Consider the following 27799-nt stretch of genomic DNA (forward strand, 5'->3'; position numbering starts at 1 on the left):
TGTTATCTTGGATTCTCCAGCATCTGCAGTTCCCATTATCACTTCCAGACCTGAAACATTAGCTTTCCTGCTCCTCTGATGCTGCCTGGTCTGCTGTATTCATCTAGGTCTACACATTGAAATAATATACTGATATGTTTAATTTCCTAATTTCCTGCTTTCTGAAACTGGATTAATTCCATTGGCTGGTAAAACCCTTGATGAATATAAAGGGAGGGTTATTTAAAGATTAAGCTCTGGATTTGTAATCTTCTGCAACTAAAACAAATAATCCCACTGACAAAGCCAACATAGTCAAATAGCAAAGAATCTACCTGCCATTTGTCTTTGCTGTATTTTAAAATAACTACAAGCTGGCAAGATTAATATAATCAGAAATCAGAAGGCTCAGTGCTGGGATCAGAATTGTAGCTTCATCATTACACACCTAAAAGTGTTTATTATGGAGAAGCACATTACAAATTGGGCATCTCTAACACAGTTTTAGCGTGCTAATATACATAAGCACATTGAGGCCCAAATTAATGTTCATCACATTAAATGCAATGACATACCAAATTAATATGTAGTTAATAACGAATGCAATTTGATGAAAGAAAACAAATTTTCAATCTGTTTGGAAGTATCAATAATAGGCAGCAATCCAGATGTTGTCATAGCATTGCCTCTCCTTCATAAATTATAGAGGGTTGAGTTTTAGTGGTTGGGAGTGGAGACAAGGGGTGTAGGAGGAGAGTTCATATTTGTCCACTATAGCTAGCCTTCTTACAACTGTTTGAGGGACAGTGTCACTAGGGATTAAGGTTTATCATGGGGAAAAGAACCAAAGTCTTTCGTAGATGACCCAGAACCTCATTGCAAGACTGGCAGCAATTGAAAGAGAGCAACAGATGGGTGAATAAGAGAATTGTCCTCACAATTTCTTCATTACAAGTAATAGTATGTGCATGGTGGCATAGAATGAAACACTGTGGTGATTTCACAGTACTTTTAAAGAATAAATGATCAAATCAAGGAATTTCTAAAGAAAAAAAGCAAACACAAAACCCTTACGAAGAATTTTAATTTAACTTGTACATGTGGTGATATTGTCATAAACAGAGAGGGTGAGAATTGAATGTGGTAACATACAACATATTACATCAATGTTTGGCCTTTAAGTGATATTTACACACTAATCATAGTTAAGCCACAATTTACTAACACGTACAGAAATATTTCACTTGTTTACTTTCAATTCTACTGGTGCAATTCATAAGGAAAACAAGAATTTTTTAACAAAGTACAGTAAGTTAGCATGCAGAGTATTTGAAAGACAAAACTAAGCAATTAAACAGGCCAGTATAGAAAGGTGTAGGCATAGCTGCTTGTACATTGCTGTCTATACACCATTTTCACTATGTTTGTAAATCATTGCTGCAGATGATCGTCTTCCTGAAAAGTGAAATTATCATAATAGTTACACAGTAAATATTCTCTATCACTGGAGATAAGTTTTCAAAGTATCTAGCCCATACAGATTCATTACGACACTGAATTTAAAATGGTATTCACTGGTACAACACAATCCTTTAAGGTTTAAGGCAACAGGGTAAGGTTTAAAGGTAATGTACGAGGCAAGTTTTTTTACACAGAGGGTAGTGGGCGCCTGTAACTCACGTTCGGGGGAGGTAGCAGAAGCAGATACTATAGTGACTTTTATAGGGCATTTTGACTGGCCTGGCCTGCTGTGTTTATCCAGCTCTACACCTTGTTACCTCTTAACATATATGATCCTTTGATCTTGCTGTGTTTCCTTACACAATGGTTAAAATAGGCAGAGGCTACATTTCTGGTGTATGCTTTTGCTTTTGCTTTCAGATTCTATAAGTGATCTGAGAGGCCTGCATATTCCCACTTCGCTTAAATTCCTGTTGCATGCCTGTTGTAAACACAAACACTCCAAATTCTTTGGCAGTAATCATGGAAATGATTGGGTATTAGGAAAGTGTAAGGGTTTAAGGGAATATCTTCTGAGTAAAGTTTGAGCAGGATGGGCCATGCTTATTCAAGTTTAGACAAATAGGAGGTGACCCTATTAAAAATACAAGATTAAGAGGAGAGCTCGAAAAGAAAACTAACATGATCTTCTCATGGGGAGCCTAGAACATGGTGTCACATTTTAAAAATAAGGGACGTCTCATTTAAAGCTGAGATGATGAGAAGTGTTTTGAGAATTTCTCTCTAGCCAGCAATGGAGGTTAGATCACCGAGTATAATCAAGGCTGGACAAAAAATGTCAAAGAACTGTGGATGGTGGAAATCTGAAATAAAATCAAAACTTACTGGAAAGTCTCAGAAGGTCTGGCAGCATGTGCGGAGAGAATGCAGAGTTAAGGTTTTGAGTCCAGTTTCCCTTCTTCAAGAATATCCTGAAGAAGGATAATTGTACCTGAAACGTCAATTCTGCTTTCTCTCCACATTACTGCCAGACTTGCTGAGTTTTTCCATTAATTTCCTGATTTTATATTCAATACTGAGTTAGATAGATTTTTGATGATTAAGGAGTTTAAGATTTGTGGCAAGCATCCAAGTAGAGTCAAGGCCACACTTTTATTCAATGACAAAGCAAGATCAATAATCTATCTCTGTTCCTACTTCATCGGCTTTTTTTGATCTTACTCTTTATGTGCGTAGGAAAGGAATATAAGTTTGATATTCTTGCTCTATATGACATTCTCGTCAGACACCAGTATCAATAAAATTAAAATTCACAGCGTCCAGTTCTCGATACAAAGAGGTTTTTACCTGTCCACTGTTCTAAATGTTCAATTTAGTACTTAAGCGGAGCAACTGCATAAAATGAGGTGGAATATAGGAGCAGGGGTAGGCTATACAGTCCATCAGCCTATTTCACCATTCCGTAAGATCATGGCTGCTGTGTGGCCTAACTCCATATACCTGGCCCACATCCCATTTTTCCTTTGTTTTAGAAAATTTATCTATCTCAGATATGAAGTGAATAACTGATCCAGTGTCCACTGCCATTTGTGCAAGAGACTTTGAAACATCCACCACACCTTTTGTACAGAAGTGCTTCCCAACAACTCTCCTAATAGTTTGGTTCTAGTTCTCAGACAATGAACCCAGTTTTCGAATTCCCACCAATGGAAATAATTTACCTTTATTTACCCCATCTTGTCCCCTTAATATCCTGAAAGTTTCAATCAGATCATTCACTAACTTTACAAATTCTCATGAAAGCAGACCTAGTTTGTGTAATCTCTTCTCATAACTTAACACCTAAAGTCCAAGTATTATTCTTCTAAATCCACATTGCACTCTCTCCAAGACCAATGTATCCTTCCTAACATGCGGTGCCCAGATCTGCTAATAATACTACAAGTGGAGTCTAAATGGGATTTTGTATAACTGCAGCATAACTCTCGTGTCCTTGATTTCCAGTCTGCTAGATATAAAGTGCACCATTCATTAGTTTTCTTGTAAAAAAGTGAGAGGCAAGAGATAATATATGAGTAGAATGACCAGGTAAATGTGGAAAGAATTATCGTAACAAAGAGTGAAGTAGTAGTGAACAAAGATTTTAAAAGTTCTGAGGAGTGAAATAAGCAGGGCAGAAGTCATATTTAGGGATGTGAAAAGGCAAAAAATTAAGGATAGTTGTAGACACAAGCATTTTGAAGGAGATTGGTGGTACATTTTACTTGGTAATGCATTTTAAAAGGTTGGTAGTGAATAGGCAACCTGTTTAACATTGGTCGGAATTTTTATCTCCCAAAGAAGGGAAATAAACATCAGGAGGGCTATAAAGCAATAGCAAGATTCACCCAAGGAATTTACCCGCTAAGGGAATTGTGACTCTATATACAGCACAAGAATGCATGGGTTCAAGAAGGCAGCTCTCTACCATCTTCTCAAAGGCAGCGAGGGATGGACAATAAATGCTGGCTAGCCAGCAATGCCCACGTCCCACAAGTGATTAAACAAATTATATAATAATATAAAGTCAACCTATTCCCATAAAATCCTTGCCAATAGATAGCAGAACAAACTGAAATATTTTCTATCATTCAATGTAATGGACCAACGATCCCAAATTGGACAAAGCACAATATCAGTTATCAAGCAACTAGAAGTTGCTATGAAGTCAGAAACAGAAATCAACATTACATTTTATTGCCAATGGAAAAACAAAGCTAAGAGTGTAAACAATATATATATAGCCTGAAATACAGAAATAGATTTTTGATCTGCACTAGAAAATGACAGTAAAGAAAACAGAATAATTAGATCTTGACAACTGAAGTTTGTAAATGATTTGAATGATCATTTTGTAACTTTCATTCAAATATCTGAGATTAGATTACTGATTTGAGAAAAAGTACCTGTTAACGAAAACTAGATGATCTTCTTCCATTGCGTGGCTAGAAAAAGTATATAGAACAAATAATAAATTGTCCACAGCGAATTGTAACCATAGTATCCCGAGACTCCCTGTCACTGTGTTAGTTGAAGATAACAAAGTGTGGAGCTGGATGAACACAGCAGGCTAAGCAGCATCTCAGGAGCACAAAAGCTGACGTTTCGGGCCTAGACTCTTCATCTCAGGTATTTGAATGATAGTTACAAAATGATCATTCAAATCATTTACAAACTTTATTTGTCAAGATGAAGGGTCTAGGCCCGAAACGTCTGCTTTTGTGCTCCGAGATGCCGCTTGGCCTGCTGTGTTCATCCAGCTTCACACTTTGTTATCTTGGATTCTCCAGCATCTGCAGTTCCCATTATCACTGTGTTAGTTGAAGACAGCCAGACTCAACTCAATACTCTGTATGCTAACAGTACACTAGCCACAAAACGACATGACCCACTATCATTCGTATCCTTACATACAGATAAGGAAGGACACCACTTTGATTGGGACAACACATTCATCCTAGGACAAGCCAAACAGAGACATGCACAAGAATTCCTAGAAGCATGGCATTCCAACCGGAATTCCATCAACAAACACATTGACTTGGAGCCAATCTACCATCCCCTGAGAAAAAGAACAGGAAATGACATCACCAATCCAAGGAAACCTAACCAGATAAATAGAAAGCGGGACATAACACCAGCGCTTCGTCGGAGGCTCACTGATGATGTTACCTAGAATGGTGATGAAACATCTGAAAACTAACCTTCCAGCTCAGCGAGCAAACTCACATCCAGTACACTAATGTACACCATTGGCTCAAACTTTGATGAATTATATTGATAAAAAGAACTTTTATATCAGAATTATCAGAAAACCTATCATGCATATACTTTGATCACATGTTATTGCACATTTTTTCATTGAAAGTTCTGATGAATCAATAAAATTATGTTGCCAAATTATAACATTGTTTTCAGCCCATGCTCCATTCCAATACATCTCCCCCAACTGACACAATCCAGTGCTTTAGTTTATCTAAATTTGGATGTAAATGTTGAGAGATTTGCAGGATTGTTGTATCAGTCAATGTTTGCAGATTTTGATACATACCCTAAACATAAAGTAGCCTCGACTTTGAATTCCACCTGGTCCTTGAAATTCTTCCTAAAGCAAGAACAAAAAGAATTGAATTAATCCATTATATGAAAACACATGCATTTTCAATCAGTTGTGCTTTATTGCAGGCAATGGTTAAAATGGCACTGTATCTCTCTTAGACTTGTTTCTTCTGTGAAATGTATGATAGTAATACTCTGCACCAAAGCTGGCGATTAGAACTTATCCATTGATTATCCCCCGCTGGTGACAAGTAGAAAATTATTGAGAAAAAGATTACAACAATGCCTCTATTATTAATGTTGAGTCTGTACTTGATATTCTCTTGAGGTCCATTTACGATATCTCATAAGGTCGATACAACATCCTGTATGATTGGGGTCTAGCTTTAGCATCTAGTCATGGAATATTTATGAAAGACTGGAAAGTAAAAATCCTAAATTCTTTGCATATGTAAGTGCTTAATATAAAATGTCACAGTTTAGTTGCAACATTTCCTAAACAAATAAATAGAATTGAATTTTCTACAAAGTACTTTCAAGATGAAATCTTTAATGCAGCATTAATGTGCTGTAGTAGTTAAGTGAGTCAGCCCTTTAATGGTATGTGAGAAACTTAATATAGGTTAGACAAAAAATAATTTAATAGTGTATTGCTCTGTACTTATCTATTATCAACATATTATTCTGTGGTGTCCCAAATTGTAGGAGAAGATAATAAAATATATCATAACTGGGGCTTGAAGGAATTAATTGATTATCCCGTCTTTAATTCCTATGTATAGCAAAAGCAGTTATTACGTGAACTTAACTGTCACATCTCACTAAGTTACAAAGTCTCACTCCTGTTGTGTACTAGAAGACAGATAAAAAGAACAATCTTGCATTTATCTAATGCCTTTTGCAACTCCAGAATATCTGGGGTGGCACAGGTGCCACAGTCCAAAGGTGTGCAGTTCAGGTGGATTGGTCATGGGGAATTACCCTTGGTGTTTAGGGAGCTGTGGGCTAGGTGGATCAGCCATGGGAAATGCAGGGTTAGAAGGATAAGGTGGAATGCTGTTTGGAGGGTTGGTGCAGACTCGATGGGCCAAGTGGCCTCTATCTGCATTGTAGGGATTCTACTTCACAAAGTGCTTCATTGAGAGAAAGCAATGTTGATATCAAGGTATTTCTTTCGGTCACAGATTCACCAAAGTAATATCTCAGCTTAGAGAAATTTGTAGAACCTTTCTTCAAACAATTTTTTTTACTATTTGGACATTTATATCTGTTGATAGTAAAAAGTGGACAGCTTGATTGGATCCTTTTCAGGGAAGTGTGATGCTTGCAGAGAATATCAGTCAGGAAATTCTAACCGTACGCACCCTCTAGCTCTTCATCTACTTTAAATGATAATTGGAAAATCAGATTCAGCAGGTGTGAACTTTCTCTGTCAAACTGCAACTGAGAGGGCCCACTGAGATGCTTAGCACTCCGTGTCAGAAAAGTTTAGTATTATCAAATCATTTAACTCATAAAGAGCTACCTACACACACATGTACCAATTGGAGTTTAGCCATAGCCAAGAGATCATCTTTAATAAGAGTATGAAAATAAGGTTGAAGAATAACTATGATCTTAAAGTTAAAAACACTGAATAATTTTTGAGCACAAAGTCTGAAAATTGACAATTGGGTCCCTTAAACTTACAAAGGATAATGTTGGGCAAGTACTAGTTTGTCTGTATTCACCAAATTAGAAACTGCCTGACAATGGCTTCATCATTTGATGCCAACCTGTTCACACTTACAGCTGTTCATTGGGTCAAGCAACCATCTTTCCTTGGAAAAATAAACAAAGGTTAAATGTCACAACAGAGTGCTGGCAGGATTACTGAAGAGTTACGTACATCACCTCTGCCTTTCTTCGTTCTTCGTTCATGAAGCTCAGGGACAAGTTGCAGCAAGGGGTGCAGGACAGAGGACTGAGAGGACATGAACAAGGACATATGAGGAACAACTATCAACTGATCACGTGACACAACAGTACAGTTTCAAAGAAAATCATGTTGACATGATGTGGAACAGAACAGAGTAGACAGGCTGAAATGATTCTTGCTGCAAAGTCACTTGCATAAAAACCTGCAGATTGTAAACCTGTTACTGACAAGCAGCAGAGGTTTCTTTTTAAGTGAGACATACGATGAGAACGCAATACCAAAAATCTAATCCATTCTTCAATTAATATTTCAAAAATTAGAGAAGACTCATATCATCTGTTCAGAGTTTCTTCCAAACACCCTGATCCATGCTTCAAGCACTTCACACCACACTCTCTCATAATTCCTTTTTGTCTAACACAAGAGATCAAATAACTACAGCCTATGTCATCCTTTCTCACTGCACACAACCCCAGAGAATACTTTCAGGTAATATATGAATCACAGAGAATGCTGAAGAAACTCAGTTCTTCAGTTCTGGAGAACAGCCACGCTGGACTCGAAACGTTAACTCTGTTTCACTCTCTATAAATGCTGCCAGATCTGCTGAGTTTCTCCAGCATTCTGTATTTGTTTCAGGTTTCCAGCATTGGCAGTATTTTGCTTTTAACCAAATACTTGTACTTCTTTGAGTTTAGTGTACTGAATCTGTTACTCATAATGCAGTTTCCTGCAAGTTGGGAGACAAATACAGGTTGGGTGCTCATTCTGTGGAACACTTCCGTTAAGTTTGCATACGTAACAACCAGCTTGTGGTCAACTACCAGTTTAATTCTCGACTCCACTCCCATTCTGACCTCTTTGTCCTCAACCTTTTACATTCTTTCTGTGAAGCTAAGAGTTGACTTAAGTAACTGCCCCTTTTCTTTTGTTTAGACACTTTACAGGTTTCCAGGTTCAACAATGGTTTCAAAACATTTTAAATCATAGTCACTTCCCCCATTTTATTATATAACTGTTCATAATGATGCTGACATTATCATTTATGCTACCTCTGGACGCATATTTTATGCATTTATTTGTCCATTGACTGTCACCATCAACCCTTTTATCATTTGATATCTTCTGTAGTAACCCCTATTGGATACTCTACCTTTGTTATTTGCCTTCTTCCCAACTCCTTGCGTTTCCCTGATTTAGTGCTGCTTAAAATCTGTTGCAGCTCTATTTTTTCCAGTTTTGATAAAAGCTCTTTAACATGAAATATCAACTTTGCTTTCTCTTCCACAGATGTTACCCAATCTGCTAACTGCTAACAACTCACTGGTTAGCACTGCAGCCTGACAACGCCAGGGACCCGGGTTCAAATCTAGCCTCGGGTAACTGTCTGTGTGGAGTTTGCACATTCTCCCTGTGTCAGCATGGGTTTCCTCCAAGTGCACAGGTTTCCTCCCACAGTCCAAAGATGTGCAGGCTAGGTGGATTGGCCATGCTAAATTGCCTGTGGTGTTTAGGGGGATGGGTCTGGGTGGGATGTTCCAAGGAGCAGTATGATCTTGTTGGGCTGAAAGAGCTGTTCCTACACTGTAGGGAATCTAATCTAATACTTCCCATTTTTAGTTCTAATTTCCAGGAACTGCAACATTTTGTTTTTGTTTTATATCCATAGCACATAGAACAATACAGCGCAGAACAGGCCCTTCGGCCCTCGATGTTGCGCCGACCTGTGTATTAATCTAAGCTCCTCCCCCTACACTATCCCATCATTATCCAAATTTACTTCTCTGCTTACTTATGCTATACAATCTAGAATAAAAGTGTTGCTGATGACTGGATGCTGAAGCTCAGACTCTGTCATCATTGCAAGGATGCCCAACACAATTCATCCTACAGCTCTGAGACTATGCCAGCAGCATCATTCCTAAGCTTAATGGTCACATGTAGCAACAAAAAAAAGGTATAATGTGCCCAATTTCTCACCTGTTGTCTCTAATGCCACAATAACTAATTGCGGAAAATATGCAAATCTTGACAACATTTAGAGATTGACAGATGCTTGTAAATTCCTAACTTCAAGGCAGTGAAAGCAAATGCAATATGACTCCTTTTATATTTCTGACATTTGCAAAGTAAGACAATGAAAAGGGGGTATATTCATTTCTAGACATGGAAAAATTATATAATCTCTCCTACCCCTAGGAAAATGCTAAGCAGAAGCTATTTAATACCTCTGAGGATGAGTGCCATATTTGAACAGAAGAGGGCGTCCACGTCGTCAAGTAATATTTTTCAGATGCTGATGTGATACTTGTTTTATCCCCACAGACTTTAAAAGACAGAAGATATATATTGAAGCCTCCTCTGTGAACACATTACATACCATGCAATATCAGCATTATAGGGCATTATTCTATCTGCAGTGGACAGTTGACTTGTCAAGGAAATACCATGTCTTTGGATGTGCTCTTAGGTGGTCAAGTGAACCATAAATTGTTTAAAGCCAATCAGGCTTTTGAAAAGCATTTTTTAGAAATATTCGGGAATGCAGGTATTGTTGGCAATGCTCAAATTTATTGTCTATCTCGAAATCTAAGAGAGCAGTAGTGATGCGCAAGGAATGCAATAAGTGAAAGTTTACTGGATGCACTGAATCTCTTATTGTAGCAGGGCCATTTCTAATCTCACAGCGTGATTATCCTGCTGGTTTCTGAGTTGCCCCAGATAATGATACCATGTTGGGGGTCAAAAGCCATGATCAGTCATGGAATCAATGCATTTTTGGTAGCAATGGTGCAAGGGCCAGAATCTTGAGGAATAAGAGTTGCTTAAAAGCAGAGGATCTATTGAGATGAAGAGATAGTAGGAACTGCAGATGCTGGAGAATCTGAGATAACAAGGTGTAGAGCTGGATGAACACAGCAGGCCAAGCAGCATCAGAGGAGCAGGAAAGCTGACGTTTCGGGCCTAGACCCTTTTTCAGAAATGGGGGAGAAGAAGGGGGTTCTGAAATAAATAGAAAACAAGGGGGAGGCGGATAGGAGGTGGGTAGAGGACAAGATAGGTGGAGAGGAGGCAAATAGGTCAGTCGAGGGAGGATGGACAGGTCAAGGGAGCGGGATGAGGTTAGTAGGTAGGAGATGGGGATTGTTGTGGCACTGCAGGAGGCCCAGGATGGACATGCCTTCTGCAGAATGGGAGGGGGAGTTGAAATGGTTCACGACTGGGAGGTGCAGTTGTTTAGTGCGAACCGAGTGCAGGTGTTCTGCAAAACAGTCTCCAAGCCTCTGCTTGGTTTCCCCGATGTAGAGGAAGCCACAACTGGAACAGCGGATGCAGTATACCACATTAGCAGTTGTGCAGGTGAACGTCTGCTTGATGTGGAAAGTATTCTTGAGGCCTGGGGTGGGGGTGAGGAGGGAGGTGTAGGGGCAGGTGTAGCACTTCCTGCAGTTGCAGGGAAAAATGCCGGGTGTGGTGGTGCTGGAGGGGAGTGACCTGTCCATCCTCCCTGGACTCACCTATCCCTTCCCTAACTCCCCACCTACACTCACCTTCACTGGCTCCATCCCCACCTCTTTGACCTCTCTGTCTCCTCTCCACCTATCGTCTCCTCTATCCATCCTCTATCTGCCTCCCCCTCTCTCCCTATTTATTTCAGAACCCCCTTCCCCTCCCCCATTTCTGAAGAAGGGTCTAGGCTGGAAACGTCAGCCTTCCAGTTCCTCTGATGCTGCTTGGCCTGCTGCATTCATCTGGCTCTACACCTTGTTATCTTTTATTGAGATGAAGACTTGGGTTTTGTTTAATCAAAAGGGCAATGGAAAATGTTGCTCATTGAAATTTCAAACAATTGAAAAGGAAGGGGCAAGATTTTGTGGAGTAGCAAAAGAAGCTGCTACCTGCCCTTCCTTGGTTTTGACAAGTCAGAAGGTGGGTTACTCATCACAGAATTCCCAGCCTCAGACCAACTTATACCTATGTAGTTGGTTGAGTTGTTTTAGGCAGATGACAGGGTGCTACATAAAATATCTCAAACACTGTGATCCATCTTCGATCTGCCTCCCCCCTCTCCCTATTTATTTCAGAACCCTCACCCCTTCCCCCTTTTCTGATGAAGGTTCTAGGCCCGAAACGTCAGCCTTTGTGCTTCTAAGATGCTGCTTGGCCTGCTGTGTTCATCCAGCTCCACACTTTGTTATCTTGAACACTGTGTGCGCTTTCAGTCTCCTTCTTTAAGGGTGGATGTAAATACACTGAAGGTGGCTCAGAGAAGATTTACCAGATTAATACCAGGTCATATGATAATACATATGGGGAATAATTCTTCATGAGAATTGAATTCACAAATTACACAAATTGATGATGAACCATCACTTGTGATTATTGACAATAATGGACAAAATATCACTACCATGAAATAGATGAATTAGAATTAAGCAGAATTGCATCTTAGGTTAATTTGGATACTTTCTGAAAACAAGTATGGGAGCATAATCCCGAGTTAACTCATTCTGTTCGTTGCAACATTTGCAGTACAAAACTCTGAGGTGCCTTGTCATTTCCATGATTTCAGCATCCAGCCAGCACAACCATGTTGTTCAGTAACTGGACACTTCAGCAAGGGACTAGTATTGTGATTGCCGCACAAGTTTAAAGCTAACCTGCACCATTTAGTGAGAAAGTGCAATGTGGCTGGAATACATGCTGGAAATCATGGTGAAAAGAATCACACCCAGGAAAGAGTCGGGGATGATGCAACAGGTAAAGAAACAGGTTCCAAGGCTCCTTGAAACCACATTTGGAGATTTTGGTGGTGAATGTCAAAAGCAAGAGAGCCATCTTCTATCTGCAAAGGAGAAGGTGGCCCTTGAAACAATCAGTCAAATCTGTGCAGGTCAATATCCTGGATGCAATGTCACAAGAATTTAAATGTCACATCCAGCCAATCGCACCACCAGCGTTAGTTCCTAATAAAAAAACATCAGACCCACCATTCGGTTACCAATCATAACTGACATTACTTCAAACCATCCTCACATATTTAGAATTGCTGGAAACGTCACACCCATATTTCACAGATTGCAAACACACCCAGCTGTTCAACAATAATAGTAGCATCCACATACACTTTGCTTTCTTTCAGAGCAGGAGGTCACACAGTGCTGGAAGCAATGGGTGCTAACTGGAGCGAACAAGTACCCCTGCAGGTCCTAATTGGCAATGAAAGTGATTGTGCTGACATTTAATAGAATGCCTAATAATTAGGGAATGGGCAATGGCAGAGCTGAAACTATCAAAAGATAGTTTCCTCATACATAGGTTTGCACATAATTCTTTCCTTTTCCAACTCCTTCTTCATCTCTGAGGCTACATCACACACACTGTGTATGTACAGCCAGCTCAGATATTGACACTGAACGTATCTGAATAGAGCAAAGGAACAGATCAACATGTGATGGTACAGTAGCTATAGCCAGCCACAGGATTCAGTTCAGGTGCGGAAGGATCGTGCTGCATAAAACGTCTGCTGCAGAAGGCTAGGATACAAACTTTGCTGAAATACTCCTCAGTAGAACATTGAGGGTATAGTTTAAAATAAGTAGGTGATACATTAGGAAACCTGACAGAAAGCTTGCAATCACTGTCGAGGAGGATTCCATTACCAAACTAGAAAAGAGTTTTGCACTCAAACTAAATCCCATTTTAATCAGCATTGAAATAGTAGCTAATGCCATTTGCACACTTGTGGATCATTGCTGATGTTGTACACTTCATCACATTGCTGCAGTTAACTGATGACTGGATGCTGAAGCTCAGACTCTGTCATCATTGCAAGGATGCCCAACACAATTCATCCTACAGCTCTGAGACTATGCCAGCAGCATCATTCCTAAGCTTAATGGTCACATGTAGCAACAAAAAAAAGGTATAATGTGCCCAATTTCTCACCTGTTGTCTCTAATGCCACAATAACTAATTGTGGAAAATATGCAAATCTTGACAACATTTAGAGATTGACAGATGCTTGTAAATTCCTAACTTCAAGGCAGTGAAAGCAAATGCAATATGACTCCTTTTATATTTCCGACATTTGCAAAGCAAGACAATGAGCCTTATAAACACACATTGTCAGACTTTTGAGATAACAGTATTTCCTGTAACCCCTGCGGCTATTTAATGCTCAGTGGGCTGTCAACATTGGCCAGCAGTCCCAACAGTACCAGATTCAAGCAATAACCGCGACTGGGACTAAAACAATCCCTGAAGTAAAGAAGCTGGACCTCATTCTGATAAGTGGTGTCACAAGGCTATTGCCTCAAGAAAAATAATTTTTAAAAATGTCTCAGGGCTTGTCTGAATATAATTAGTTTCTGATGTTTTAATTATATGTGTTCCCACATTCAATATTCATTATTGTGATGAAGTAATTAAAAGCTGACATCTTTGGAGGCTGCAGAATGCTGAGTTAATGTTATGTTCTTCTGGAATTGCAGTTAGGCTTTCTCGGAAGCAATATCAAATCTCCTCTCACTAATTGAGCTAGCAAAGCTATAATAATGTAGTGACTATAGCTTCAACAATAAATAGAAAAATAATAACCTTAAGCCTTGGTGGTATGGTTTAATGTGGTTTAATGATTACTAATTTGGAAGTTAATGTCTGAGTGGAGTGAAAGATAGGCTTCGACACAATCTTACCAGATAGTTTACAATGTTCTCTACCTTACTTACCATAAAATTAGAGTTGCCTGTGTCATGGGTCTTGGAGTAATGAAATAAGAACTGCACAAAAAAATGGAGAAATATTTTATTGTCAAATTCATCAATTACTTAAGACTCCTCATATTTTCTTACTCGGTTTTAAAGTCAGCAATTTATAATGCTTACCCTTTTGTTTTCACCCTTGTCTTCTACATCCTGTAAATAGATTGCCTGGCATTAAATTTGGACCTCCATTTATACTTAAATTTGCAATGTATAAAGCAAAACAGTAAAAAGTAACACATGGGTAGAAACAAAAGCAAAGTTGCTGGAGAAGCTCAGCAGGTCTGGCAGCATCTTTGAAGAATAAAAAAGAGTTAACGTTTCGGATCCAGTGACCCTTCCTCAGAAGGGTCTTCCTACATGGGTAGAAAGATTGGGTGAGGCCTGAAAACAGCTGGAGGTAACCCCGGCCTGACATTCCAATGTAAGCAGCAGGCAGAATCTGTGGTTCCTGCCCATTTTCATGAATGCAACATCCAGCCAGTACTAAGCATGCAGCTGTTTGGCTCAAAACCTAGGTAGAGGATATAAAATTACGAAAGGCAAGCACAGATTCAAGCCATGCTGGTCTACCCAAATCAAAGATCCAACTCTTAAAGTGGTAGAATGCTTTAGATACAGCAAGTGCTGGAGTGCACCGCACCAATGACTTGGAGCTGGAAAAGAGACAGCAATAGCCCATCATGGCAGACAGGAGATTCCAAGATTATTTGACATACCAGTGGAAGCCTTTCAATAGAACGTTCCAATAGAAAAAGAGAGATGTCTCATTTCCACAGGGAGTCAGGAGGTTCACCAGAAGGCAATGTCAGCAATGTAACCCTTAGGGGATGATGAAAGTGTGGAAGTCCAATGAGCTTCACACAATTATTCAAGGTCAGTCAAACCACCTTCAAATGCCATATCCTACCAACTGCACCACCTACAAACAGTCTTAGAATATCTACAGTGTGGGAGAAGGCCATTTGGCTCACTAAGTTGATAGTGGCCCTCCGAACAGCAACCTACCCAGACCCACCCCACAATCATATCCCCGTAAATCTGCATTTATCATGGCTAATCCACCGAGCCAGCACATCCCTGAATAATACAGGCAATTTAGGGTGACCAAACTCCTAACCTGCATAGTAGTTAGACAGGATGGTGAAGAAGATATTTGGCATGTTCGCCTTCATCGGCCATAGCGTAGAGTAGAGGAGTTGGGACATCATGTTAACTTCTGTCTGGCCATGGGTGAAGGGCAAGAGGTATTGAAGATGGCTAATGTGGTTCCACTTTTCAACATGGGTTGTGGAAATGAACCAAGAAATTACAGACCAGTAAGTCTCATATCACTGGCAGGGAAATTATTGGAGAAACAGTGAATTAATACCCACTTGGAAAGGCAAGAGTTAATTAGGGATTGCCAGATGGAGGTCATGCATAACAAATTTGTTAGAATTTTTTGAAAATATGATTAAGTGTGAGGATGAGAGAATTTTAGTTAATGTGGTTTATATGGATTTTAGCAAAGCCTTTGACAAGGTTCCACATGGGAGACTTATGATAACGTTAAAGCACATGGAATTGAGGGAAACTTGGTGAGACGGATCAGAAACTGGCTTAGTAATAGGACACAAAAGGTAGTGATAGAAGGTTGTTTGAATGACCAGCAGTGTACCACAAGGATCAGTACTGGGTCCTTTCTTGTTTGTTATATATGTAAATGATACAGATGAAAATGTGGGGGGATTTTCAAGCAAATTTGCAGACAACACCGAGATCAGTAAAAGTGGTTAATAGCAAAGAAGTATACTACAGGAAGGTATAGATGGGTTAGTCAGATGGGCAGACCAATGGCAGATGGTACTTAACACTAATAAATGTGAAGGGAGCACTTTGGATGAAGAAACAAGATGATAGAACATTTCATGAATGGTATTATACCACGTAGCTTAGAGGAACAGAGGGATCTTTGAATAATTATTCACGGATCACTGGAACTGGCAGTTAAGGCACAGTTAAGGCAGCAGATGGGGCACTTGCTCTCATCAGTCATGGCATTGACTATAAAACAAGTTGGAGCTTTACAGAGTGTTGGTCAGGCCACAACTGGAGTATTGTGCTACGGGGTGGGGGTACAGAGGAGATTCACTCGGATGTTGCTTGAGATGGAGAAGCTGAGCTAGAAGGACAGACTAGATAGGCTTTGATTATTTTCTTTAGAGCAGAGAAGACTGAGGGTGGACATAATCAAGGTGTATAAGATTATGAGGATATGGACATGGTGAATAGAGAGCAGCTGTTCCTCTAGTTGAGGGGTCAACCCCGAGAGGGCATTGTTTTAGGGTAAGGGGCAGGAGATTCAGAGAGGATTTGGGAAAAAAGACATCCTTACTCAGTAGATGGTGAGAATCTAGAATGCACTGCCTGGGAAGGTAGTGAGGGCTGGAAAACTTACAACCTTTAAAAAACATCTGGATGAGCTCTTCAAAAACCATAACATTTGAGGGACAAGTGCAGGAAATTGGGATTAGCACATCTTTAGTGGTAATTACATTGGTGCAGACTCGATGGGCTGAAGGGCCTTTTCTGCGCTGTATGAATCTGTGTTACGGCCATGCAAGGCATCGGTAAGGGCACTTTTGGAGTACTGCATACAATTCTGGCCACGCTGCTATCAGAAGGATGCTATTAAACTGGAAAGGGTGCAGAAATGATTTACAAGGATATTACTGAGACTGGAAGGTTTGAGTTACAAGGAATAGGCTGGGACATTTTTCCCTGGAGCATGGGAGGCTGAGGGGTGACCTTATTGAGATTTATAAAATCATGAGAAGCATAGATAGGGTGAATAGTTAAGGTGTTTTCCCGAGGGGTGGGTAGTCCAAAACAAAAAGGGTATAAAGTTTAAGGTGAGAGGGAAAAGTCTTAAAAGGGATCTGAGGAACAAATGTTTCATGCAGAGAATGGTGCATGTATGGAACAAGCTGACAGAGGAAGTGGTGGAGGCAAGTACAATTCCAACATTTAAAAGACATGTTAACAGGTACAGGAATAGGAAAGGTTCAGAAGGATATTGGCCAAATGTAGGCAAATGGGATGAGTTCAGTTCAGGAAACCTGGTCGGTATGGATGAGTTTGGCTAAATGGCCTGTTTCTATGCTGTATGATTCTATGGCTCTATGACATTGCATGACCAAATCTCTAATGGGCCACAACTGAAATGGTTGCACTGCTTAAGCAAAATTCTGCATCAAATATCAGTGAGCAAAATTCCAGAATACTCCTCTAGTATTTTGGTATTTTCAACTAAAATACAAGCCATCTCAAAGCACAATATAAATATAAATGTACTATAAAAGCAATTGTTTTTTAAATGTTTACATGTTAATACATGATCTTAATTCATCGCAAAACAATATATTTCTCCACTAGCATTAACACAATGGCAGAATAACAATATATTTCTCCACTAGCATGAACACAATAGCAGAATGTAATGCTCCTCTGAAGGAAGACTGGAAGGGGGATTGTATAGTCTAGCAGGAAGGTATGGGTGGAGACCCCATCACTTCCCACTCCTGACCAATTAATTCTGGTGTGCCTCTTGGCCTTAAGGGTCCTTAAGGCTGATTAGCCTAACATCTATTGTTTGAAAAGTATTGAAGTCAATTGTTAAGGAAATGAAAGCAGAACATTCAGAAAATCATAATCCAATCAAATAGAGTCAGCAAGGCTTCCTGAAAGGGAAATCATATCTGTCTAATTTATTAGAATTTTTTTGAGGAGGTATTGCCCAGAGTGGATAGAGGGGAACTAGTAGATAGAACATAGAACATAGCACATAGAACAATACAGCGCAGAACAGGCCTTTCGGCCCTCGATGTTGCGCCGACCTGTGTATTAATCTAAGCCCATCCCCCTAAACTATTCCATCGTCATCCATATGCTTATCCAAGGACTGTTTAAATGCCCCTAATGTGGCTGAGTTCACTACATTGGCAGGCAGGGCGTTCCACACTCTTACCACTCTCTGAGTAAAGAAACTGCTTCTGACATCTGTCTTATATCTATCACCCCTCAATTTGTAGCTACGCCCCTCGTACAAGCTGATGTCATCATCCTCGGAAAAAGACTCTCACTGTCCACCCTATCTAATTCTCTGATCATCTTGTATGTCTCTATTAAATCCCCTCTTAACTTTCTTCTCTCCAATGAGAACAGACCCAAGTCCCTCAGCCTTTCTTCATAGGGCCTTCGCTCCAGACCAGGCAACATCCTGGTAAATCTCCTTTGCACCTTTTCCAATGCTTCCACATCCTCCCTGTAATGGGTCGACCGGACCTGCATGCAATATTCCAAGTGAGGCCGCACTAGCATTTTGTACAGTTGCAGCATGACATTACAGCTCCGGAACTCAATCCCTTGACCAATAAAACCTAACACACTGTAAGCCTTCTTAACAGCACTATCAACCTGGGTGGCAACACTCAGGGATCTATGTACATGGACACCAAGATCCCCCTGCATATCCACACTACCAAGAATCTTTCCATTGACCCAATATTCTGCCTTCCTATTATTCTTCCACCTCACATTAATCCGCATTAAACTCCATTTGCCACCTTTCAGCCCAATTCTGCAGTTTATCCAAATCTCTCTGCAATCTGCAACATTCTTCCACACTGTCCACCACTCCACCGACTTTAGTGTCATCTGCAAACTTACTAACCCGTCCACCAATGCCTGCGTCCAAGTCATTTATAAAAATGACAAATAGCAGTGGTCCCAAAACAGATCCTTGAGGCACACCACTAGTAACCAGACTCCGGGCTGAATATTTTCCATCAAATACCACCCGTTGCCTTCTTACAGAAAGCCAGTTTCTAATCCAAACTCCTAAATCTCCCTCAATCCCGTGCCTCTGTGTTTTCTCCAATAACCTACCATGTGGAACCTTATCAAAGGCTTTACTGAAGCCCATGCACACCACGTCAACTGCCCTACCTTCATCCACATGCTTGGTCACCTTGTTCAACCTGGATAAATGCGAAGTGATGCATTTTGGAAGGTCGAACTTAAATGCTGAATATAGGATTAAAGGCAGGATTCTCGGCAGTGTGGAGGAACAGCAGGATCTTGGTGTTCAAGTGCATAGCTCCCTCAAAGTTGGCACCCAAGTAGATAAGGTTGTTAAGAAAGCATATGGTGTTTTGGCTTTCATTAACAGGGGGACGGAGTTTAAGAGCTGCGATGTTACGCTGCAGCTCTACAAAACCCCGGTGAGACCACACTTGGAATATTGTGTCCAGTTCTGGTCGCCCTATTATAGGAAAGATTTGGAGGCTTTGGAGAGGGTGCAAAGGAGGTTTACCAGGATGCTGCCTGGACTGGAGGGCTTGTCTTACGAGGAAAGGTTGACTGAACTCGGACTTTTCTCTCCGGAGAGAAGGAGGAAGAGAGGTGACCTGATCGAGGTGTGCAAGGTAATGAGAGGCATGGATAGAGTCAATAGCCAGAGATTTTCCCCAGGGCAGGATTGACTGCCACGAGGGGTCATAGTTTTAAGGTGTGAGGAGGAAGGTATAGAGGAGATGCCAGAGGGAGGTTCTTCACCCGGAGAGTTGTGAGCACATGAAATACTTTGCCAGTGATAGTCGTGGAAGCAGAGTCATTAGTGACATTTAAGCGACCGCTGGATATGCACATGAACAGCAGTGAATTGAGGGGAATGTAGGTTAGGTTATTTTGTTTTTGGATTAGGATCATTCCACAGCACAACATCATGGGCCGAAGGGCCTGTACAGTGCTGTACTTTTCTATGTTCTATGTTCTCAAAAAAACTCAATGAGGTTTGTGAGACACGACCTGACCTTGACGAATCCATGTCGACTATCTCCAATCAAAATCTTGGTTACCAGATGACTATAAATCCTATCTCTTATAATCCTTTCCAAAACATTTCCTACAACAGACGTAAGGCTCACTGGTCTATAATTACCTGGGTCATCTCTACTGCCCTTCTTGAACAAGGGCACAACATTTGCAATCCTCCAGTCCTCTGGTGCTAAACCTGTAGACAATGAGGACTCAAAGATCAAGGCCAAAGGCTCCGCCACCTCCTCCCTAGCTTCCCAGACAATCCTTGGAAAAATCCCATCGGGCCCAGGGGATTTATCTACCTTCACACCTTCTAGAATTGATAACACCTTCTCCTTACTAACCTCAATCCTTTCAATTCTAGTAGCCCATAACTCAGTCTTCTCCTCTACAATATTCTCCTGTTCCTCAGTGAAAACAGATGAGAAATATTCGTTTCGCCCCTCTCCAATCTCCACAGGGTCCACACACAACTTCCCACTTCTGTCTTTGCCTGGCCTTATTCCTACCCTAGTCATCCTCTTATTCCTCACATATATATAGAAAGCTCTAGGATTCTCCTTTATTCTACCTGCTAATGTCTGCTCATGTCCCCTCCTTGTTCTTCTTAACTCTCTCTTTAAATCCTCCCTAGCTCATCTGTAACTATCCAACGTCTCATCTGAACCATCTCGTCTCATTGTCACATCAGCCTCCCTCTTCCGCTTAACAAGTAGATGTGTTGTATTTAGACTTCCAGAAGGTGTTTAACAAGGTACCTCATAAAAAGCGAAGTCATGAGAGCCTATGATGTTCAAGGTAGTATATATTGCATGGATAGAGAATTAACTAATAGGCAGGAAACAAAAAGTGGGAGTAAGGGGTTCTTTCTAAGGTTTGCAACCTGTAACCAGCAGGGTTGCACAGGGATCAGTGCAGCTGTTTACTATATATATATTATATATATATATAAATGACTTGGAGGAAGGAAACGAATGTACTGTAGCCAAATTTGCAGATGATGCAAAAATAGGTTGAAAGACAGGCTATGAGAGAAATGCAAAACAGTTTACGAACAGTGTACACAGAGATGTTGATGGCTTCAGTAAGTGGCCAAAAAGTTGGTAAATGGACCACAGCGTGGGAAAATATTATGTTGTTTATTTTGGAAGGGAGAACTCAAGCATAGAGTATTATTTCATTGGAGAATATCTGCAGATAGCTGCAGCATAAAGGGAGTTGGCTGTACTTGCGCATGAAACAGAAATCTGGCATGTAATCAGGAAGGCTAATGGAATGTTGGCCCTTATATCAAGGGGGTTGGAATATAAGACTAGGGAAGTCTTACTGCAACTGTACAAAGTGTTGGGGAGACCATTACTGAAGTGTTGTGAACAGTTTTGGTCCCCTCATTTAAGGAATGATTCATTACATTGGAGGCAGTTCAGAGAAGAATCCCCAGCATGGAGAGATTGCTTTATGAGCAAGCGCTTAATACGTTGGGACTCTACTCACTGGAGTTTAGAAGAATGGGAAACGACTTCATTAAAACATGTAGGATTCTTAAAGGTCTTGACAGGTTAAATGCAGAGAGGATATTTCCTTTCATGGGAGAGTCTAGGACCAGAGGGCATAGTCTCAGAGTAAAGGGGTGCCAATTTATGACTGTGATGGGGAGGAATTTCTTCTGTCAGAGGGTTGTGAGTCTTTGGAATCCCTTGCCACAGAGAGCCGTAGGAGGCAGAATCTTTGTATATATTTAAAGCTGAGATAGATTCTTGGTCAGTAGGGGAATCAAGGGTTATGGAGAAAGGCCAGGAAAGTGGACATGAGGAAGCTCAGGACAACCATAGACATAATAAATGGCAAAGCAGTCTCAAGGGTTTGAATGGCCCACTCCTGTTCCTATGGTTTTACAGTCTTCCCAGTGGCACAACATTTTAGAACTGTAAGTAGCATTAGTCTGGGTCTATTGAGATTCGGTGGGGGTCTTTCTGATAGAGAAGTATGATTATATAAATTGTTTTTCCTAATTGTCCATTTAAGTGACCACTTTTTTGCTTGTTTCTAAAATTAGAAACAGCAAAAGCATGAATGGCAAATATGCAGTAAGTTCAAATTCCTAACATTTCATTTCACTGCATTCCTGCCACATTGATATAAAGAAATAACTACCTGATGCCGCTCCAGAATTGTCAAAGCCATATAGCACAGTTCTTTCAGTGTACCAGATGACTGGAAAAGCAAAGGGAAAGTTTTTCAGAAACAGCTTGTTAACTCTTCTACAGGCATAATTGGGCTGACACATTGGGTCTCACCTGCGACTGAGGAACTGCAGAAAGAAAGGAAGAACACAGATCATCTACCTAAAAGAGATAATTCAGATATTAGCATTGGAAAATAAGGCATGCCTCTGCTAGGACTTCTCTTAATTCAACTCGGCAACATTCCAAAGCACTACAACAAGAAATGGGCACTGAAGTTCAGAAAGAGAAACAGGATGAAGCCACTTGGATCCTGAATACACTGTACACAAAATCACAAAAATATCTTACCATAGCACGGGAGGCTGAGGGGTGACCTTACAGAGGCTTAGAAAATCATCAGGGGCGTAGATATGGTGAATAGCCAAGAACTCTTATTCAGGGTTGAGGAGTTCAAAACTAGAGGGCACAGGTTTAAGGTGAGACGCCAAAGATTTTAAAGGGACCTGAGGTGTAACATTTTCACAAATAGTGTGGTGCAATATGGAACAAGAGGAGGTGGTAGAAGACATTTTGACAGGTACATGGATAGGAAAGGTTTAGAGGGATGTGGGCCAAAAGCAGGCAAATGGGATTATTTCAGTTTCGGGAACCTGGTCAACACGGACAAGTTGGGCTGAAGGACCTGTTTCTGTGCTGTAAACCTCAATGACTCCATGAAAATAAAATAGGTCCACAGAGATACAATGAATGCTCAACTAGAAAAACAAACTAACCTTCATGGATTTTATTTAACATGAAGGTGTAAAACAACTCTCTTGAGATTCTCATGCTTTTGATGAATATATATGGGATTTTATCTATCTAGATTGTATTTTTCTGATGATTTTTACTCATACAGTGTGTAGATTGTCAGTGGGATTTTTTAATCATCGACAAAACTTGGATAAGTAAGTGTAATGTTGCTAAATACAAAATTATGGGAGGATATGTATAAAGTACAACAGTAATATTTGAATTTTTCTTGATCTCTCAGAACATTCAATACACAAAATGTGTGTTGATCGCAAAACGATAATTATTTTTAAAACATTTACATTTTCTCTAAGATTTTCTCTGGCTGCTAAAACTTAAGAAGTACTTGATGGAGCTGGCATATCTGTGGCATTGTTTATTGTCTGAGAACTGTAAACAAATGTGTTACAGATGTGATTCTTCAATCGGGCAAATCCAGTAGAACATAATTCCCAGATAATCATATCCTCCATACCAACAGTTTTCACTTCTTGCAGTGCGCCTCATTTATTTTTTATACCTTGCTTCCACATTTTCATTGATAAAACTGGGTTTAGTTGATTGATTTCATTCAAATTCAGTTTGGCTACAATTACCTCACTCCAGAGACGTAGCTTCTGTTCTGCTGGAAACCGCTGAGGTGATGCAAGAACACCTGCAAAATTGGTTAGACATAAGATTGTGTGCACCAACTATATACCAGAAATTACAATTATACAAATCCTGATACAACAAAATTATTATGATTTTTAAGCTTAATTTGGCTTCTGTGTGAAAGGGTAAAACAGGCAATAGTGAAAGATAATATTGGAAATAAAAGATAAGATGGAACAAGGTTACTGGCCTAATGTCACGAGTTTTACATTGTCAGAGAAAATTAAAATTATCCCAAACATTTTTTGTTTCTTGCTACTGACTGGCAATGATTTCAAAAATAACAACATCTTGTAGTCTTATATGGCCTCTAGTGTAGTAAACTATTTGAAAACACTTTGAAAATATATAATCAGACACAGATTGATACTGAATCAAAGCAGGATTCATCTGGACACTTGACACTTAAGAAGTTTGCTTAATGAGATATCTTTTAATGCTATTTTGGAGAATAGCAGAGAAGTGGAGGAAGAGATATAGTGTAATTTCATTCTTAGGAGAAATCTATCAAACTAATAAGAAATATGTTGCAACTGAAAAACGTTTACAAAGATTATAAACATTGGATAAGTGTCCACTAATAAAACAGATTATGAATTTGACTTCTGGTATGCTTATTTTGATTATTAATTTCAAGAATTAGTTCTGGTTTGCCTAGCTCACCTATTATATTTTTTCCCATTTAACCACAGGTAGCCAAGGGCTTGTTTCTTGTAAGTTACATGAAAATAATCCCCAGGAAACATTGTGAATTGTGGATACAACATACAATAGCCTCAAGGTGAGAACATTTTACTTCTTTGAGGAGATGATCATAACATGCTTGCATTGAAAAATAATCTGACCACATAGGAATGTACATCATCCTGAAAGGTCAATTTGAGAATTATAACTATTATTGTACATTTGCCTCAGGCTTTTGATCCTGAACATTCTAGATAGTTACCCATCTATAAGATAGTAAATGTTGCGCTTTCAGTTCTCTGACCTGAAGGATTCTGTTGCCACTTTGCTCACCATCGAAACACCCGTCTATAAAGTTGGGAAACAAGGTGGCCAAGTTCAAATGTAGGTTTAGGCTACAGTTAAAATTTATTATTACTTCACCTTGAAATCCAGTGTTAGGTTTACTACTCAAATGCTTATTTTTATTAAACATGTTATCACAAAAATATGAAATATAAAAATTGCATTATATTTTAGCAATTTGAAACTAAAACTGCCAATGAGATTTTAATTAGAATGAATGTATGAAAGATCGTTCTCTCCTGAAGCATGTAACAATGAAATTTCTCACAAAAGGAAGGATGGTCCTTTCCTGGAATGCAGTGACTTTTTTTCCTCCAACATTTTGGTATATCTAATAAGTTAGTTTAATAATGTGTTCTTTGCCTGTTACTTTTATGTTATAACTAAGTATTAATCATTCTGAAATAAAAGACCTATTTGCTGAGCACTAAATTATTCTATCATAAATTAATAATTTCAACATTCATTTGTAAATTGTACAAATATGTGTGATTGGTTTCTTTGTAATCATTGGAATCCTGTAAGGTTTTTGAGATATGGGAGCATTAGGCTTTGACCTTCAATATCAATTTATGCTTTAATTTCACAGGAAGTGCAGTATAATCAAAGCTTTCAATGAAATTCTAACTAAGTCAAGATGACATAATAAGAGCAATTCAGAGGAAAATCCCAGTTAGACGTCCAAAATAATTCTCTCCCTAATTTTATTCCTTTCCTATGGACATTCATAACATACTTAAACAATTTATTTTTAAAAGTACCCAATTCACAAGTTTAAATGGGAAGTATTTCTTTCAGTCCAATAATATTTTTATCGATTGCCACTGTCTATGAAGGGAAAAATAGATCTGCTTAAGAGCTCTAAGTAAATGTAGTATCTCCTTAACAAACATTAATTTTACACACGTTTAACTGAATTTCGCTCATACATTAACTTTTTTTTGTGATTGACTACGCTCTCAAACTGAATCTTGACAGATTTTCTTCTCAACTTAGTTTGAAAAACACAGTTAAGTTGAAATGCTTTCCCACTTTTATAGCAAAGGATAATAAAAGAACAGATATAAATATAACAGCTTGTTTTGATTTGTTGTGTATCATGTAAAACTGAAAAAAGATGTTTTAATTTTGGGTGAAGAAGATGAAAGTAACTATCACGTAGGTTTCTAGTAAAATCAAAATATTAAATGTTTAACACAACTCAAATAGTATAATAAAAATGATTGTGTATAATAGTGATTGGAAATTGCAGTTTTCATTTTACACTTTCATTGTCATGTTATCTTGTAATTTGTTTGTAATTTTGCTTTAATATTTTTATTGAATCAGCAATATACTGAAACATCATTCTAAGATCACTTCAATTCAATAATGCCCTAGTTTAATTTTTTTCCTATTCCATGCAATAGTATAATCATTTCCCTCTGTATATCACAGTTCATAACTCTAAACATGCAAGTAATACCTTAACAAACAAGTTTTATGATCCTAGTACTAAGCAAAGCTCTGTCTTTATTACATGTTTATTGTCTACCTGTACACTTTTCAAATGCTCTACCCAGCCGTAAGGAATATAACACTAAGTAAGAATAGCTATCCTATAGTATGTCCCATTTTATTTGAATTGAATCAGCATTTATGAATGCCAAGAATCAATGGCATTGAATAAAGTAAACATTTCTTTCCTGTTAAGTAAATATGCAAAGTTGCAGTGTCTCTGTCCTCAGCTACATCATTATATTGGACTTCTGTTGTAATAATCAGCTTCATTGCTTTCCTAAGAGCAAATTAGATTCATTCTCTAATGAAGATGAGGACTAATCTCAATAAAACATTTGAGATGTTACAGAAATGTAATTGGAATATTAATAAAGAAATAAATGTCCATTTTTTTCCGACATACTCCATCCCAAATCACAGAACTTAAGTGGACCTGCAGGACAGGTTATAAGGGAAAATAAGGATATTATTTTGTAAGAGGATTTAATATTTTTAATGAGTTTTTTTGATGAATTTAATGAATTTTTTAATCTTCCAAAACACACTATTTACTATATCTATTTGAACAGCCAGGCATCAATGCTAATTTTCTGCGCTGTTCATTTGCACTTTTCAACCTTGCTAACATTTCAGCTAAAAACCATCACACACTATCCAAAGATCAACTCTCAGAACACAGAGCAGGGACTCCTGGATATTCCCTGAACCAGGCTGATGAAAAGAGTTTCACTTCAATTCCAACATTAGCTCATTGGTGAAACTATTGAAAGATCATCTCAAGGCGTATCAATGTCAAACTCTACAAAAGCAGGGAAAAACGAAATTTTCTATTTTTATCTGGGAGGTTATCTAGTCTGCAGAGATCTCAGGGACCGCGGCCAGTATCACAAATCTTAATAGACATTAAACATTGTACAAGATTGCACTTTCTTAAGCAATGTGATTACATATGTCGAGGTCGTCGTTGTTTATTTGTATAAATAAACCAAACGCTTCCTTTTCAACTTAGCAGTGAAATTAACGATCATTGACTTTTTTCACACGGGGTAAAACGACAAGCGACTAAAAGAATAGAAAAAAAAACAAAGCTTAAAAGAATTGTAAAAAAATAACATTTTTACTGGAAACAAGTAAGACAATATTGGCAGAAATATGACGAGGAAAGAAGAAAGGAGAGGAGGAGGCGGAGAGGTTGAAAGTTAACACTGGTACCTTGTGAGAAACACGAGCTGGAGAGCAGGAACAGTGAAAGTGCGAGCATGCAGTGAGGGTGCTTCATACTGCGTCTCCGCGGCGCTCTTGCTCCTCCCCGGCACTGACAGAGATTGAAACCCAGCATGCCTGGTCCACACGATCTTAACTAGGCAACTCAGATCCTGGTAAACTTTCACTGCTTGTGCATCTCCACTCTTAAAAACAGTCCCCACGTCAGTATCGACATGTCCAAACGTCATGAGTCTTCAGGACACGGTGAGACAGATACACCATGTGCTGGCATTCACTCTCCTTCTGACTTTGAAGAAGTTCAGCTTCGATCAATATCCTCGGCAACTCCC

The 27799-nt window shown here is 39.2% G+C and overlaps 1 protein-coding gene across 4 annotated transcripts; it reads right to left on the reverse strand.

The window, feature by feature from the left end:
- Positions 1 to 1054: 1054 nt before the first annotated feature.
- On the reverse strand, positions 1055 to 27799 carry nmu (neuromedin U). 4 transcript variants are annotated; one of them, XM_048542785.2, is made up of 10 exons: positions 27456 to 27799; positions 23657 to 23715; positions 22380 to 22427; positions 22237 to 22296; positions 14344 to 14373; positions 14188 to 14238; positions 7427 to 7501; positions 5531 to 5584; positions 4386 to 4424; positions 1055 to 1434 (listed from the first exon to the last, which is right to left on the reverse strand). In XM_048542785.2, the coding sequence occupies exons 1-9, from the start codon at positions 27580 to 27582 to the stop codon at positions 4389 to 4391; spliced, it is 540 nt and encodes a 179-aa protein (XP_048398742.1). In that variant the 5' UTR covers positions 27583 to 27799; the 3' UTR covers positions 1055 to 1434; positions 4386 to 4388. The 4 variants fall into 4 exon arrangements, with proteins under 4 accessions (XP_048398742.1, XP_059507408.1, XP_048398750.1 ...); XM_059651425.1 differs by lacking the exon at positions 14344 to 14373; XM_048542793.2 differs by lacking the exon at positions 7427 to 7501.

This window comes from Stegostoma tigrinum, chromosome 1 (assembly GCF_030684315.1).
Source record: "Stegostoma tigrinum isolate sSteTig4 chromosome 1, sSteTig4.hap1, whole genome shotgun sequence".
NCBI classification, from domain to species: domain Eukaryota; kingdom Metazoa; phylum Chordata; class Chondrichthyes; order Orectolobiformes; family Stegostomatidae; genus Stegostoma; species Stegostoma tigrinum.